General features: G+C 61.8%; 1 protein-coding gene across 21 annotated transcripts in view; it reads left to right on the plus strand.

Moving 5' to 3' along the window:
• The first annotated feature begins 3,089 nt into the window (after positions 1–3,089).
• NRXN2 (neurexin 2) overlaps positions 3,090–13,301 on the plus strand; it is a 103,657-nt gene continuing 93,445 nt past the window's right edge. For 10 of the 21 annotated variants that reach the window (XM_045854988.1, XM_045854989.1, XM_045854993.1 and 7 more), the window contains exons 1-2: positions 3,092–3,271; positions 12,109–13,081. In XM_045854988.1, coding sequence (XP_045710944.1) covers positions 12,352–13,081 — 730 coding nt within the window. In that variant the 5' untranslated portion in view covers positions 3,092–3,271; positions 12,109–12,351. Of the gene's footprint in view, positions 3,272–12,108; positions 13,082–13,301 lie in introns of all 21 variants that reach the window. The other 11 variants (XM_045855002.1, XM_045854997.1, XM_045855003.1 and 8 more) reach the window with 2 other exon arrangements.

Here is a 13,301-nt window from a genome sequence, read left to right on the forward strand (position 1 = left end):
CAGCCGGAAGGACAGTGACTTCCAGAGGAAATGCATATTGATCCTGCTCTGGGCGTCCTGTGGCCTCTCTCAACCCAGCTCCTCCCTCCTGAGTTTGCAGCACAGAGGTTTTTTTTTTTTGTGGGGGGGCACTGCTACCTGAGCAAGGCTAAGGCCACTTCTAAAGCTGGTCTAAGTTAGGAGGGTACATGGGGGGTCTTCTAAAGATTCTGAAGCGGGGCCAGGCTGCCCCTGGGGTCTGGAGACTCCAGATAGCAGCCCTGGGAGTGGGAGCTCCCAGGTACCCCAAGCTGCCGTGTGTCCTACAGTGGCTATTTGGGGGGAGACCCGAGCACCCAAACTCCTACCTGCAAAGCACAGTATCTGTGGACATGCAGTCAATGTCCCTCAGGGGCCAGCCCTTCCTCAGGGTTCCCTGACCCAGTGCCCATCTCCCCCTCTGAGACCCCCCTCCCCCTGGCCTATTCCTCATTTGGGTCTCCTCCCACCCTGCTGCTTTGCAACCCCATGTCGGACCCCCCCCAGACTTGTCCTCCATGGGGTCCCCTGCACTGCCCCTTTTTCCATCCTCAGCCCCCTCCCGCCCTTCCCCCTCTCCAGGCTGTAATATCCGTTTCACGATTTGGGGGCTGAGTTGCTATAACAACAGACGGCGATTGTGTTGTGAAGAGCAGCTCGCTCCCTGCGCTGCCCGCCTCCCGTGCTGCCTCCATCCCTGCAGCCTGGTCAGCTGCCCTCCCCGCCGCCCCCAGCCCCAGCCTGGCTTCTTGGCGGTGTGGCCTGTGCGCATAAAGGTGCCCAGGGCCACCCCACCCACGAAGGTGATGTGGGGCTGTCTTTTCACGGGTGCACGTGTAAACATGGTACATGAGCTTCACCTTGTGTGTGCCTGTGTGTGCACTGACACACACCCTGTACTTGCTGCATTTCCCCTCCACCGTGTGTGGCTGGAGAGGGGCCACAGTGGCCGGGGGCCTATTGGGCAGGGTGCCTGGAGGTGGTGGGTCCCAGCTGCATCAGGTAGTCTGAACCTTGGGCCTTGGGGAGAGACATCCTTGGAGCTGGGAGGAGGGGCAGGGAGGTGTAGCAGCTGTCAGGTGACCTTTCTTGCCCTTGATGGGCAAAGGTGGCCCAGGGAGCTGGGGGTGGGGACAGGAGACAGATGCTCACGCTTACGTCCTTTCCTGCCCCTGCCTTACCTCCACCCCTTCTCACCTGTAAGGGTTTGAGAGATAGTCCGTGAGCCACTGCGCCTGTCTGTCAGTGCTGCTGTGCCTGGCTGGATAGATCTGTGCGTGTGTGTCTGTGTCAGCTGTAGGGAGAGGAGCTGCGGGGGCTAGGTGGGGTCAGAGAGGTAATTTCACATCCGCGGCCCTGACTCAGCAGTTCCCATTCTCTAGCTCCTCTAGTGGCCTTGGTGGGGTCAGCCTGAGGGTCTTTCCAAGGTCAGAGTGGACCCCACGTCTGGGATCTGGCTCAGGGATCTCTCTTTCTGACCCCTAGGAGACACCCCCGGCAGCCTGGATCCCCCTGTCACTCCTTCACAGGCTGGGGAGGGAGACCTGGCGGGTGGGTGTCCCCACCCAGTAATTGGCCAGTCTGTGTTAGGTGCCTCATGACCTGTGGGCAGGACCTCTGTGTGCACCTGTTCCCCTGGGCACGTGTTTGCCTCTGAGTGCGTGGGCACCTGTGTGAACAAGGTTGTATATATTCTTCGGCAAGCACGTGCTTCCCGGGGGGTGTCTTACCATGGTGGGGCATTTCTGCAGCTGTCCCCGTGTGTTGCTTTGGGAGTGCCTGTGTAAGTATGGCTAGGTGTGCATGGCTGTGAGTGTGCCCGGTGTGCCCACGCATGCATTGGTGGCTGAACCTGAGTGTTCTTGCATGTTCCTCTGGCTAAGGAAGCACCAGCTACCACCGACTGTGCAGATCATAGACCCTGCAACAGAAATCAGGATCCTGGAGTGAGCTGGCAGTGTGGTCTGGTGAACACACACACACACACACACACACGCTGCTTCACTCAGAAGCCCACTGCCCAACTCTGGTGCACACACTAGGTGACTAGGTGCCCAGTCCACCTTTCATTGGCTGAGTGCGTGAAGGGGCGTCCCATTCCTCCCATGCCAATACACAAGCGCTGTGGTGCAGACGCCCTTCCAGGGAAGAACTTCACCCCAGCGTCGCACTCACTCTGAAACTCATGGTTGGGAGAACGGAAAAGGGGGCTGCTGTCAGTTTCCCTTCGGGCCAATGTGCAGGGGCATCCCTGCCCTCAAGCCTACTCTTACCCCAGTTTAGGGCTCCAGGAAGGACTGGGAATCAGGCTTCAAACTCTGGGATTCCCATGAGTCAGGGCTGTGTAACAACCCCAAGCCCCTAGGTCAACGCTGACCCCCTCTCTACCTTTCCCTCTCCCACCACCTCCGTCCTTATCCCAGCAAAGACACTCCCTCCTCAATTCAAGTAGCAGCCAGGGAGCCCTCAGGCGGTGAGAGGCGGAGGCCAGGCTAGGGGCTTGAAGAAACCCCCAGCAGCCGCGGGCAGGGTACCCCTTCCCTGGGCAGGGTACCCCTTCCCTAGGCTCGTTGTTAGTCTGGGCCCGCCCCTGGGCGTAGCCAGCAGAGGGCGCTGCGGCTCGGGTCCCACACCAGTCTTGCTCACTTGGTGCCCCTAGTCCAGGCCCAGAGTCTCCCCTTTGGCTCGTCTCAGCTCTGGGCGCTGCCACATGGACCCGCCGGCCGGGGGATGCGGGACCGAGGACCCAATAAAAAATGCGCGCCTGGGTTTCCAGAAAAGACATTGGGGCTGGGTTGGGAGTCGGCCTGTTTGGGGTCCCGGGAGCCAGGGCTAAAGACAGCGAAAGGCGGGGAAGAGCTCGGATGCGTTGGGGCCGGGACGCCTGGGTCCTTCGCGGGGGAGGAGGTGGGCCGGTGGAGCCGGGGGACTGGCGACTTCTACGCCTTTTCATTGGCTGCGCCGCTCGTCCATTAGCGCATCCTGGTCCAATGCGCGCGTCTGCGGGGCGGGCACTGGTGCTGCCGCTGCCGTCAGTCGGTGTTGCAGGGATGCGGCGGCGGGAGCAGCCGCCCTGACTCGCAGAGCATCCTCCTCCGAGCGGCACCGCGGCGGGGCGGGCGGGGACGCGGCGGGGAGCTAGAGAGGCGCGAGGCAGCCGACACCGCTGGCCCCTGTTCTGTCAGCCGCCGGAGGCGCCGCGGCTCCGGGGCACTGATCCCCACCCTCCAGTTCTTGGAGCCCCCAGAATCAGGTACGGGGTTGCGGGGGGGGGGGTGCTGCGGCGGAGACGGGCGGGGGGCGGGAGCCGATCTGGGGAGGGGAGCGACCAGAGAGGCGGGGGAGGCAGGAAGGGTGGATTGGGGGGCGGGGGCGCTGCCGCGCTGAGAGGGCTGGCTGGGTGACAGAAGAAGCTAAGCGACTGGGGGTTGGGGGTCGAAGCCTCCCTGTGGAAGGGGCACCGGCCCTGAGCTGGGGTGAATGGAGGTTGAGGGAGGGATGGGGAGAGAAGGAAGGCTGCGAGGGAGGCTCTGAAGAGGGGGTTCCCCAGTCTGTGCTAGCCCCAAGGGCTGGAAGCAGTGCTCAGCCAGAGGGGCTGGGGAGCTGTTGTGCTCTGAAGGGTCTGCAGGGGAGAAACCAGCGAGGAGCCGGGCTTCGGGGGAGGAGGAGAGGGTGCTGGAGAGGGGAAAGAGAGTAGTGGAGAGGCAAGGAGCAGGGGCCAGGCCAAGTGCTTCGTGCTGGGGGCACCAGCGAGGACCAGGCTTTCCTGGGGGAGGGGAGCCAAGGAGAGGAGGTTATTGGGAGGGAGCAGAGGGGAAGGTGCCAAGGTGTTTGAGGCGGAGACGGGTCTGTGCCGGTGGAGAGCCAGGGAAGATGGGGGGCCTGAGGGAGCGGAGCGGAAGCTTTCGGGAGAAGGTTGGGGGCCCCGGGAGAGGGAGACTGGGAAATCAGTAGGAGGGGGCTGTGCCGGGGTGGGAATGCACCGGGGCGGTGACAGGGTTATGGTCAGAGAGTGCTGCAGGGAGAGGAAGCTGCGGGCCCCCGGGCTTGCTCTCCACCCCCAGAGAGGAGGGGGCCTCTTCTCGTGTCCCAGCCTCCTCCCCCCGCAGAGATAGACGTCTGCCTTGGGTTTTTTTGGGCTGGGGTGTGAGCCCTCGAACCCTTGGAAACAAAATTGGCTTGGGGGAGCCCTCGAACCCTTGGAGACAAAACTGGCTTGGGGGAGCTGTTGTATTCTTGACTCTGAACCCCACCTGAGTCCTGGGTGAGGGCGTTTGGTGCTTCACTGAACCAGCAAGGTCTGTGTCTTGGTGCCTGGAGGGGAAGGGGGAAGCTGTCCAGACCTGGAGTGATGAAGTCAGTCCTAGCGGGTGGGTGGGTCTTGGGTCACCAGTCCACTCGAGACTGCCTTGGGCGCTTCTGTACACCTTTGGTTTTGTGTGAGTTGGGGGGTGGGCTCTGTGGGCGAGGACCTCCCATTCATTCCTGCCCCTCCCTCTTGTCCACCTTCCCTGTGTCTGGGCATTCCTTTTGGGGGAGGGTGGACTTTAGGGCATTGCATTCTTTATCTTTTGCCAGAGGAGTAGAAAAAGAGAAGGGGGGCTGGCTGTTCTGTTAGCCAGGAGGTCTTCAGTTTTGTGGGTGCTTCAGCCACTCAGGTCCCCAAATCCTCCTGCCTCCAGGGACGCTGGCATCTGAGGCTGGGTGGCTTTTCTGGGCATAGGGGAGAAGGGTCTGGTGGGGGTTCCTTCGTTCCTGCCAGAGGAAGTGTTCTCAAACCCATCCTGTCGTCAGATCCACAGGGGTGGGTGGGACTGGCTGGCCGGCAGAGGCCCGTGGTCACTGTCAGAGGGTGGCTGGGAGTTCCTTCCGGGAGCCCAGGCCTCTTCTGGCTTCTCTGCCTGGGCTGGATCCACACTCTGGGTTCCTGAGGAGGGTTGGGTCCTGAGGGGTTACTGGGGACCTCTCTTTCCTCCAGATTCTGTCTCTACCTGGGTCTGGCTGCTCTCTCCTGTTCACCTTTGTCAGTGACATAGACAACCTGACACTGATACGTACACTCCGTGGCACCCACCTAGACACACACCTACACAGTCACACACACCTGCATACACAATACGCCTCCTGCCAGCACACCGCCTACACTCCCTGCCCGGAGAGACGGCCACCTCGCTGCCTCAGAGACCTCCCCCAGGCGCTTGCTGTCATGCACATCCACACACATGGCCCTCACGTGCCCCCAGAGTCCCAGCCTCACACCGTCAGCCCTCACAGTCCCCACCCAACTGTCCACCTGCCCAGGTCCCCGCAGTCATCTCAGGCACACCCGTACTCTGCATGCACACCTTTGCTCTCTGGGACGCGCCCTCCCCTCCTGGATACCCGCGCACGCATGCGCTCCCAGATACATCGACGCCTCCTACCCCTTCACAGCCCCAACACACATCACTGAGTGCCATGTTCTCCTCTGGCCCTAAGCACTTTGCTTCGGCCTTTGTGCGTGCACCTGTGCGCGCACACCGGCACATACTCGTGCGCGGTCACAGCCCCGTTAAGCCTTGGCTCACCCCTTAAGCTTCTCTCTCACTTTCATTCTCTCTCTCTCTCTCTCTCTCTCTCTCTCTCAGTTCCTTGTGCCCTCAGAAAGCCCCTGAAAACCCAGGCCCTCCTACCTGCCCTCAATCACGATCCGTTCTGGTCCAGTCCACCACTCGGCCACACCTGGCCTTCCTGAGAACCTTCCCATTTCCAGGCGCCCCCACCTGAGCCCTCAGCTCACCCTCACCCATGGGGCCCGACCCCTGCCCAGTGCTGACCATGCTGTCCATTCATTCCCAGCTCCGGAGCCCAGCCCCGCGGGGACGCCCTGACTGTGGTTCACACGCAGCCAGCCCTGCTGCTCCATCTGTCGGGGCGCTCCCCGCCTGGCCCTGTCCACATGGGCAGGCCTGTGGGCTTTCAGAGACTCATTCAACAAATAGTCTAGCGCGGGCTAGGCACCTTGTTGTCATTTCCGGAGCCTGCTCTGCTGCCGCCGCCGCCGCCGCCACCACCGCCATTTAACGTGGTGGGGTTGGGTGAGCGTGAGCCTGCACGGGCTCAGCTCTGCCCTCCAGTGGCCTCAGTTTCCTCATCTGTAAAATGGGGGTCCTCACCCCTGCCTCATGGGATTTGTGAAGAGCTCGATGAGACGATTGTGACAATAATCGTAGTCACAACAGCTGTGTTTACTGTGGACCTGCTGTGAGCCTGGCTCTGCGCTCAGCGCTCCGTGAGCTTCACCTGCTCCGATGCGCTTGTCGGGCGCCGAGAAAGCCCCTGATGAACAGCCGCTCTTCTCGCTGTCATTGTCATGACCGTCCACACGCACACTTTTCACAGACAGCCCGTTCCCAGGCACCTCACGCTCACTCGCAAGCCTGCCCCTGGAAACCATCTGTCGCCTCTGCACAGGCTGGGGTGTACCCACCCAGGTCGGAATTCCCCCAGCTGTACACAGCACAGGGGTGGGCAGAGGGGTGAGCTCACTCTTCCCACGGCCTACCCCCCCCCCAGCCCCCAGGCAACTGTGCTTTGCCCCCCACTCTGCCGAGTCATTCAGTCGCACCTCAGTCCCCAGCCCACCCATCTCCTCGGCCCCACACACCTGGCAGCAGCGTGACGAGCTGCCACCGCCTGTGTCCAGCCCCCTCCATGCTTCTCTGCATGGACACAGAGACCTGCTCAGGAGGACCCGGGAGCCCAGCCCGTGCTACTGGGGAACACCCACGAGTCCTCAGACCCACTCTCCTGTTCTCCCACCTTCTTGGGCAGGGGAGGTGCCCAGGAGGTGGGAGAAGGGCCCAGATCTAAGTCCCAGCTCTGCCGCTTACAAACTGGATGGCCTGGGGTGGGGTGTCCCTTCTCCTCTGTGTCAGCTTCACCACCTGTAAAAGGGGGCGGTGCTAAGACCTCCTTGCTTACTCCCCTGATGGGGCCTGGCAAGGATCAGAGCAAAGATGAGGCACATGCAGTTTTGCAAACTGTAAAATGCCGAGGGGAGGAGTTTGAAAAGTAATCATTGATACGACACCTGCTCTTCCGTTTCAGTTTATGCTGGGCACTGTTCTAACTGCCTCCCAGGTATCACAGTAACTCTTAATTTGGACAACACTGCCATTACTTCTGTTTTAGATGTAAGGAAACCGAGGCCCAAGGAAGCTAAGTAATCTGCCCAAGGCCACACAGCTAGAAAGACGTAGCTTTGGCGTTGGAACCCAGCCCCCGAGTCATTGCGCTACCTCGTTTTTGCCCACGGCTGAGGTGTGGCTGGACACGGACACGCTCGAGGGCTTCTTCGTCTCTCCGAGGACTGGGAGGAGGGAGCAGCGAGGGGAGGTGGGAACTGTTTGCAGCCTGCCAACGCCACCTCAGGTTCCACCTCAGCGGGGGAGAGGGGGCCCTCCGAAAAACACATGCTGTGACTGGAAGGGCTCACGTAGTTTGATGTCCGCCCCCCAGAGGATTCAAGAGCCCAGTCCCGAGCATCTCTGAGCAGTAGTCATCCGCCTCAGCTCCCACGCCTCCGCAGACGGGGAACTCACCATCCCCCGGAGGCAGCCTACTCTACTGTTGGATGCTTTGGATTGCCAGCGAGTTTCTCTTTATCTCGAGCCAAAATCTCCCTCCTCGTTACAGGCACTTCTCCCACCTGTCCACGGGCTGCCTTCTGGGGCCACCAGAATGTGTGTAAACCCAGCTCTTCCTTCCTGGTGCCTGGGGGAGGCCCCTGCTGTCGCACGCCCAGCTGGCAGGAGAGGGAGCTGGCGTGAGGAGAGGACAGCCAGAGGGAGGCTGGCGTTCCCATGACTGGAGGTGTATGCGAGTGTGGTGGAGGCGTGGCCGGAGAAGGGGCTGCGTGGAGGCCGGGAGAAGGCTCCGGTCCGGGGGCTTTGCCGGGGTGGGTGTGGGCCGTCTCACCCTGGATTCTGCATCCGTTTGCTCAGTTTGCACTGGTGGTAGGGACGCTAAGGCCTTTGGTCGGACGGGAGGCTCAGGGGAGAGCATCTAGAATGGGAGGCCAGTGGCCTTGGCTTTAGTTTTGCTCTGCTGTGTGACCTTGGGCAGTCGCTATCCCTCTCTGGGACTCAGTTTCCACCTCAAAGAATGAGAGGGATGCACTCCGTTGCCTTGGAGGTCTGCGTCTTTTGTTCCTAGCGGCACACTCAGAGTCTGTGCCATCTGGAGAGGGCGGTGGCCCCTGCGGCCAGATCAGAGAAGGGTGGGCTCTGAGCCTGCCCCTGCTCTGTGGCCTATGGCCAGTGCAGGGGAAGAGGAAGGCCACTTCTTACTTGCACTCGAACTTGGGCAAATGAATTCATCATTCTAAATGCGGGTTCCTTGTTTGTAAGCTGGGGCGATGCAACTACCTCCTGGAACTGGAGGATGAAACGCACCTGGTGGTCCAGCCTCCCTCTGATGCGCAGTGTGGGGCCCAGAAGTTGCAGCCCAGATGCCGCAGTGGTGGGAAGACGAGGAGGAGGCCGTCAGCCGAGGAGGCCCCAGAAGTACTCCAGGACAGGATTCAGGGGGGAAGAGAGTAGCGTGAGGTCCTGAGAGCAGCCGAGTCACCCCAACCCCCACCCCCTCCAGCTCCCATCACCACCGGCTCAAGGTTGCTCGGTCCCCCCGGTGACAGGGGGCTCTGGGTGCTGACTGGGTGCAGAATCCCAGGTGACACCGGTGAGGTCAGTGCCCCAGAGGAGCAGTGGCCCCGGGCCAGCAGTGGCTGGCAGAGTGCGCCGCAGTGACGTCAGCCAGCAGGCAGGCTATCCCGAGGCTGCCCGGGCCGGTCAGTGTTCGCGCACTGACGGGAGGCACTGGGGAGGAAGTGTGGGTCTTGGGGCGTGGTGCCTGAGCTCTGTGCATGTGCGGGGCTTCCACTGCACTGCGTGATCCTGGACGAGGGGCCTTGTGCAACGTCTACTCGATACAGTTGTGCAAGGCAATGGCTCTGGCCATGGAGAGGGGGGGAGATCTCAGGCCAGATGCTGTCTGTGCAACAGGATGTGAAGAAGGAAGGGACATCCTTGCTTAGCAGGAACCCCTGCATCCCGGGAGGAAGGGTGGGTTGAAGGCTGGGTCAGCAGAAGCTTGGGTCTGGAGTGAGGAGGCTGAAGGGAGGGGAAGAGAATGGTGAAAAGCAGCAGGTTTCCTGGGAACTCCAGGGTAGGGTGGGGCAGAGAGGACCCAGGTGTCCGCTGAGCTCCCATTCCTCTCGGGGCCATTTCTGCCTGGCAAGCCTGAAGCTGCCCCAGTGGTCTCCGGGTCCCTGAGGAGAGAATGCAGGGAGGGCGAGGGCTGCCTGCTGGCCGGCCCTGCGGCCCCTGTGCCCCTGGTGCTGGGCCAGGCTGGCCTGTGCTGCAGAACGGAGGGCTGTGGGGAGAATGAGTAATGAGCCTGCAGGGGCTGCAGACCCAGACCCTGGCCTTGCCCCTCCCCGGAGGCACCCGGAAGTTCAGCCTCTGTCCCCACAGCCGGCTCCCAGACACGTGCCTGCACATAGCACCCCCTTCCTGCTCACGTTGTCCCTGCACATCTCGGCACACGCAGACCAGTGGAATCGCCCCCTCCTAGACTCTCTCTCAATTTGCTGCCACCCCCTCCCCCAATCAGGTGACATCCTGTCTGTTTCTCAGGACCCAGCCTCTGCCTCCCCACCTCTGGAGGCCTCGGCACCATCATTCCCTCTATCCGTCCTCTGCCAACTTCCTGAACAAGGGACCCCCTGCCCCTAGGTGTTGAGCAAGCGCCCTTCTGCTGTCTCTCTAGAAGCTGGGGATGTATGACAGAGGGACTGGATGGGGGACCAGGGCAGGGGAACCAAGGTCCCCTCCCTCTCCTGAGCTGAGGGGCGAGTGGACAGCAACATGAAATCCTATTCCTTGTGCCAGTGGAAATCAATAGCTAATTAATTCCCTCCCCAAAATAGTGTCCAGAGGTGGGGGCCTGGGAGAGAGGCTGAGAGAGGCGAGGCCAGACTGAGACCCTAGCAAGGGAGGGAGGGAGGGAGGATGTCACTCGGGTTGTGCATCTGCTGGGGGTCACTGGCTGCCCCTTCTGGAAAAGAGGGGGAGCTTGGCCCCTTGAAGCTTAAAGCCCCCCCTCCCCTGCTATGGGTTGGAGTGGGGGTGCATGTATTTGAGGGTAAAGGCGTCAATCAGGCTGGGAGCAGGTGCTGCATTTAATTTGATTGGCTAATTAGCCTGCGCATGTTAATTATCTCCTTTACCCAATGAGGAGAGGCAGTGGCAAGGCTATATATAACCCGACAGCATTTAGAGGGAGAGGGGCTGCCGTCTGGATCGCCTCTGCCCCGGCCTGGGAAGGGGCAGCCCTTGGAGGGGCACTTGAGTCCCTGCTGGAGTCTGCAGGATTTGGGGTCGGAAGGAGCCAGATGGAAGGTCCTGAGAGCTGGGCTCCAGGGGTCCTGAGGACTTCTCTGCCCCATCTTCCTTCTGCATGCATGTCATCTCAACCATCTCTGTCCTCCCCCTTGCTACAGATTTTTAGGGAGCCCCTAGCTTTCTCTCTCTTCCTTCATACTCCAGCTCCCTCCCACGTAGCTCTTGGACTCCTCACCACATCCCTCCAACCTCCTCCCTCTCCAAGCCACCCCTCTCCTCTTCCTTTGGAGACCCGTCCCTGGGCGACACCTGCAGCTGCCCTGCCCTTCGCCTCCTTCCTGGAGACAGACAGACGTGGATCGGACACCAGGGTCTAAGTCCCCGTTCCCTGTGGACTGGCTGTGTGACCCTGGGCACGTCCCTAGTCTTCGCTGTATGGGCTTCCCCAGTGGTTAATTGGAATAATGGGACTTCTCAGAGTGATGAAGGAAACTGACATTTGTAAAACTGCCCAGCACGCAGGGCCTTCCTTGACAAATGCAGTTTGAATTCGGAATTTAATTTTATCTGTCTTCCCTTTCCTTTCCTCCCCATCAGGCTACCTTTCTCCTCCATTACTCTTCTGGCTCTGTCACTTGCCATGCAGTTCCTCTGCTTCCGCTTCCCCCTTCAATCTTTTCCCGTCTGTTCCTAAACTGTGGCCCCTCCAGGCTTCTCTCTCAGACTTCTCCCCACTCCTTCCCTTCCTCCCTCCCCCAAATAAAATCAATGCAATATTCAGGAGGGTTGTTGGATATAAATAATTACGACTTGGAGTTTAACGAGATGCAAATTCCCCTCCCCTGCGTGGGGTATAAATTGCTCTCTGACAGCCAGTTACAAGGGTAATCATTTCAGAAAGGCAATTTTATGCAAATGAGCCTGCCTGCCTCCTGGTGGCTCCCCCAGCCCTGGATGAGGAGGAGGGGTGAATGTGAGAGGGGAAGGAACCCAGGTATTGGGCCAGGCTGAAGGCCAAGGATTGGGAGCTGGAGGTTGAGGGTGACAGACATTTAGGTTCAAGAAGGATCTGGGCTAGTGAGCAGTGGGGTTGGGGCCCAGGAAAGGGTGGGTGTGGTTGTGGCGGGGATTGGAGAAAAGAAGTCCGACGACTGTGTCCTTGCGTGGATGGAGAGGACCTGGAGCCTGGATGCCTGGGTCCTGTCCGGCTTCTCTCCTTTACCCTCTTCCCAGCCGGATTACTCTGTGATACCATTGACGGATTGACATTTAATTAATCCCAATGAATTATTTAGCAACTTCATTATCCAGCATCAGCAGCTGATGAGAGAGCCGGGGATGGTGGTGGGAGCCCCGGGGCCAGGGTTGGGTGGCTCAGAGAGGAACTGGCTGGGGTCACCGGCTGGAGGAGCTGGCCCTGGTCCTGACAGGAGGCGAGAACGAGGGCATCTGCGCTGGGCTCCTACTGCACTGGTACCTGGCCACATCTCAAACCAGTCATGTCCCGAGGGAGTGCCGTCTCTCCCCTAGTGTGGAGCCCCTGCACTCCCATCCACTGCAGTGCCCCCTGCTCCCCAGGTCAGGGCAGCTCCTCTCGTCCTAAAGGGAACCACTGGGCGCTTGCTGACGTGAGTGGGAAGCTGGACGCCGACGGCCTCCCCTCTCCCGAGCTCCTCATGAACTTTTCTTCTCTCTTTTCTCGCAGGCATCCCTCCCCCACCTTCCATCGGAGCCCGCAGCGGGGGAGGGGCGCCTCCGTCGGGGCTCGGGGAAGCCGGCACTTGGGCCTCGGCGTGCCTCGCTTCAGGGCCAGGCCCATGGCACTGTGAGCCGGCGAGGGAGCCCCGCTCGGTGCGGGGGGCGCCCGGCCCCCTCCCCGCCCCATGCGCCCGCGGCTCTGAAGCCTGAGCGGGGCCGGGGGCCGGGCGGGGCCGGGGCCGCCGGAGGCATGGCGCCTGGGAACCCGTGGTGGCCGCCATCGCCGCCGGTGTTGCTGCTGCTGCTGCTGACGCTGGCAGTTGGAGCGGGCGGCCTGGAGTTCGGCGGCGGCCCTGGGCAGTGGGCTCGCTACGCGCGCTGGGCGGGCGCGGCAAGCAGCGGGGAGCTCAGCTTCAGCCTGCGCACCAACGCCACGCGCGCGCTACTGCTCTACCTGGACGACGGCGGTGACTGCGACTTCCTGGAGCTGCTGTTGGTGGATGGGCGCCTGAGGCTGCGCTTCACGCTTTCGTGCGCCGAGCCGGCCACTCTGCAGCTGGACACGCCGGTGGCCGACGACCGCTGGCACATGGTGCTACTGACCCGCGACGCGCGACGCACGGCGCTGGCGGTGGACGGCGAGGCCCGAGCCGCTGAAGTGCGCTCGAAGCGGCGCGAGATGCAGGTGGCCAGCGACCTGTTCGTGGGCGGCATCCCGCCCGACGTGCGCCTCTCGGCGCTCACGCTCAGCACGGTCAAGTACGAGCCGCCATTTCGCGGCCTCCTGGCCAACCTGAAGCTGGGCGAGCGGCCCCCCGCGCTGCTGGGCAGCCAGGGCCTACGCGGCGCCGCTGCCGACCCGCTGTGCGCGCCCGCGCGCAATCCCTGCGCAAATGGCGGCCTCTGCACGGTGCTGGCCCCCGGCGAGGTGGGCTGCGACTGCAGCCACACGGGCTTCGGCGGCAAGTTCTGCAGCGAAGGTGAGCCGGGGAGCCACCGCGGGGCGTCTGGCTGCGGGAGGCGGGGGCTGGAGGTGCCCCGGGGTCGGAGCCTGTGAGTGTGCACCACCGCGGGAGGATTGTGAGGGGTGTCCGAAGTGAGGATGCTTGTCTCGGGAGGGCGCAGGTAAATGGGTAGCGAGCGCAGGAGCCGAAGGGTGAGGCGGGCCAGTGTGGGCGTGGTCATGGTGGGCGTGGCCTC

Source organism: Phyllostomus hastatus, unplaced genomic scaffold (assembly GCF_019186645.2).
Source record: "Phyllostomus hastatus isolate PE091 unplaced genomic scaffold, TTU_PhHast_1.1 phas_scaffold_11, whole genome shotgun sequence".
Lineage (NCBI taxonomy): Eukaryota > Metazoa > Chordata > Mammalia > Chiroptera > Phyllostomidae > Phyllostomus > Phyllostomus hastatus.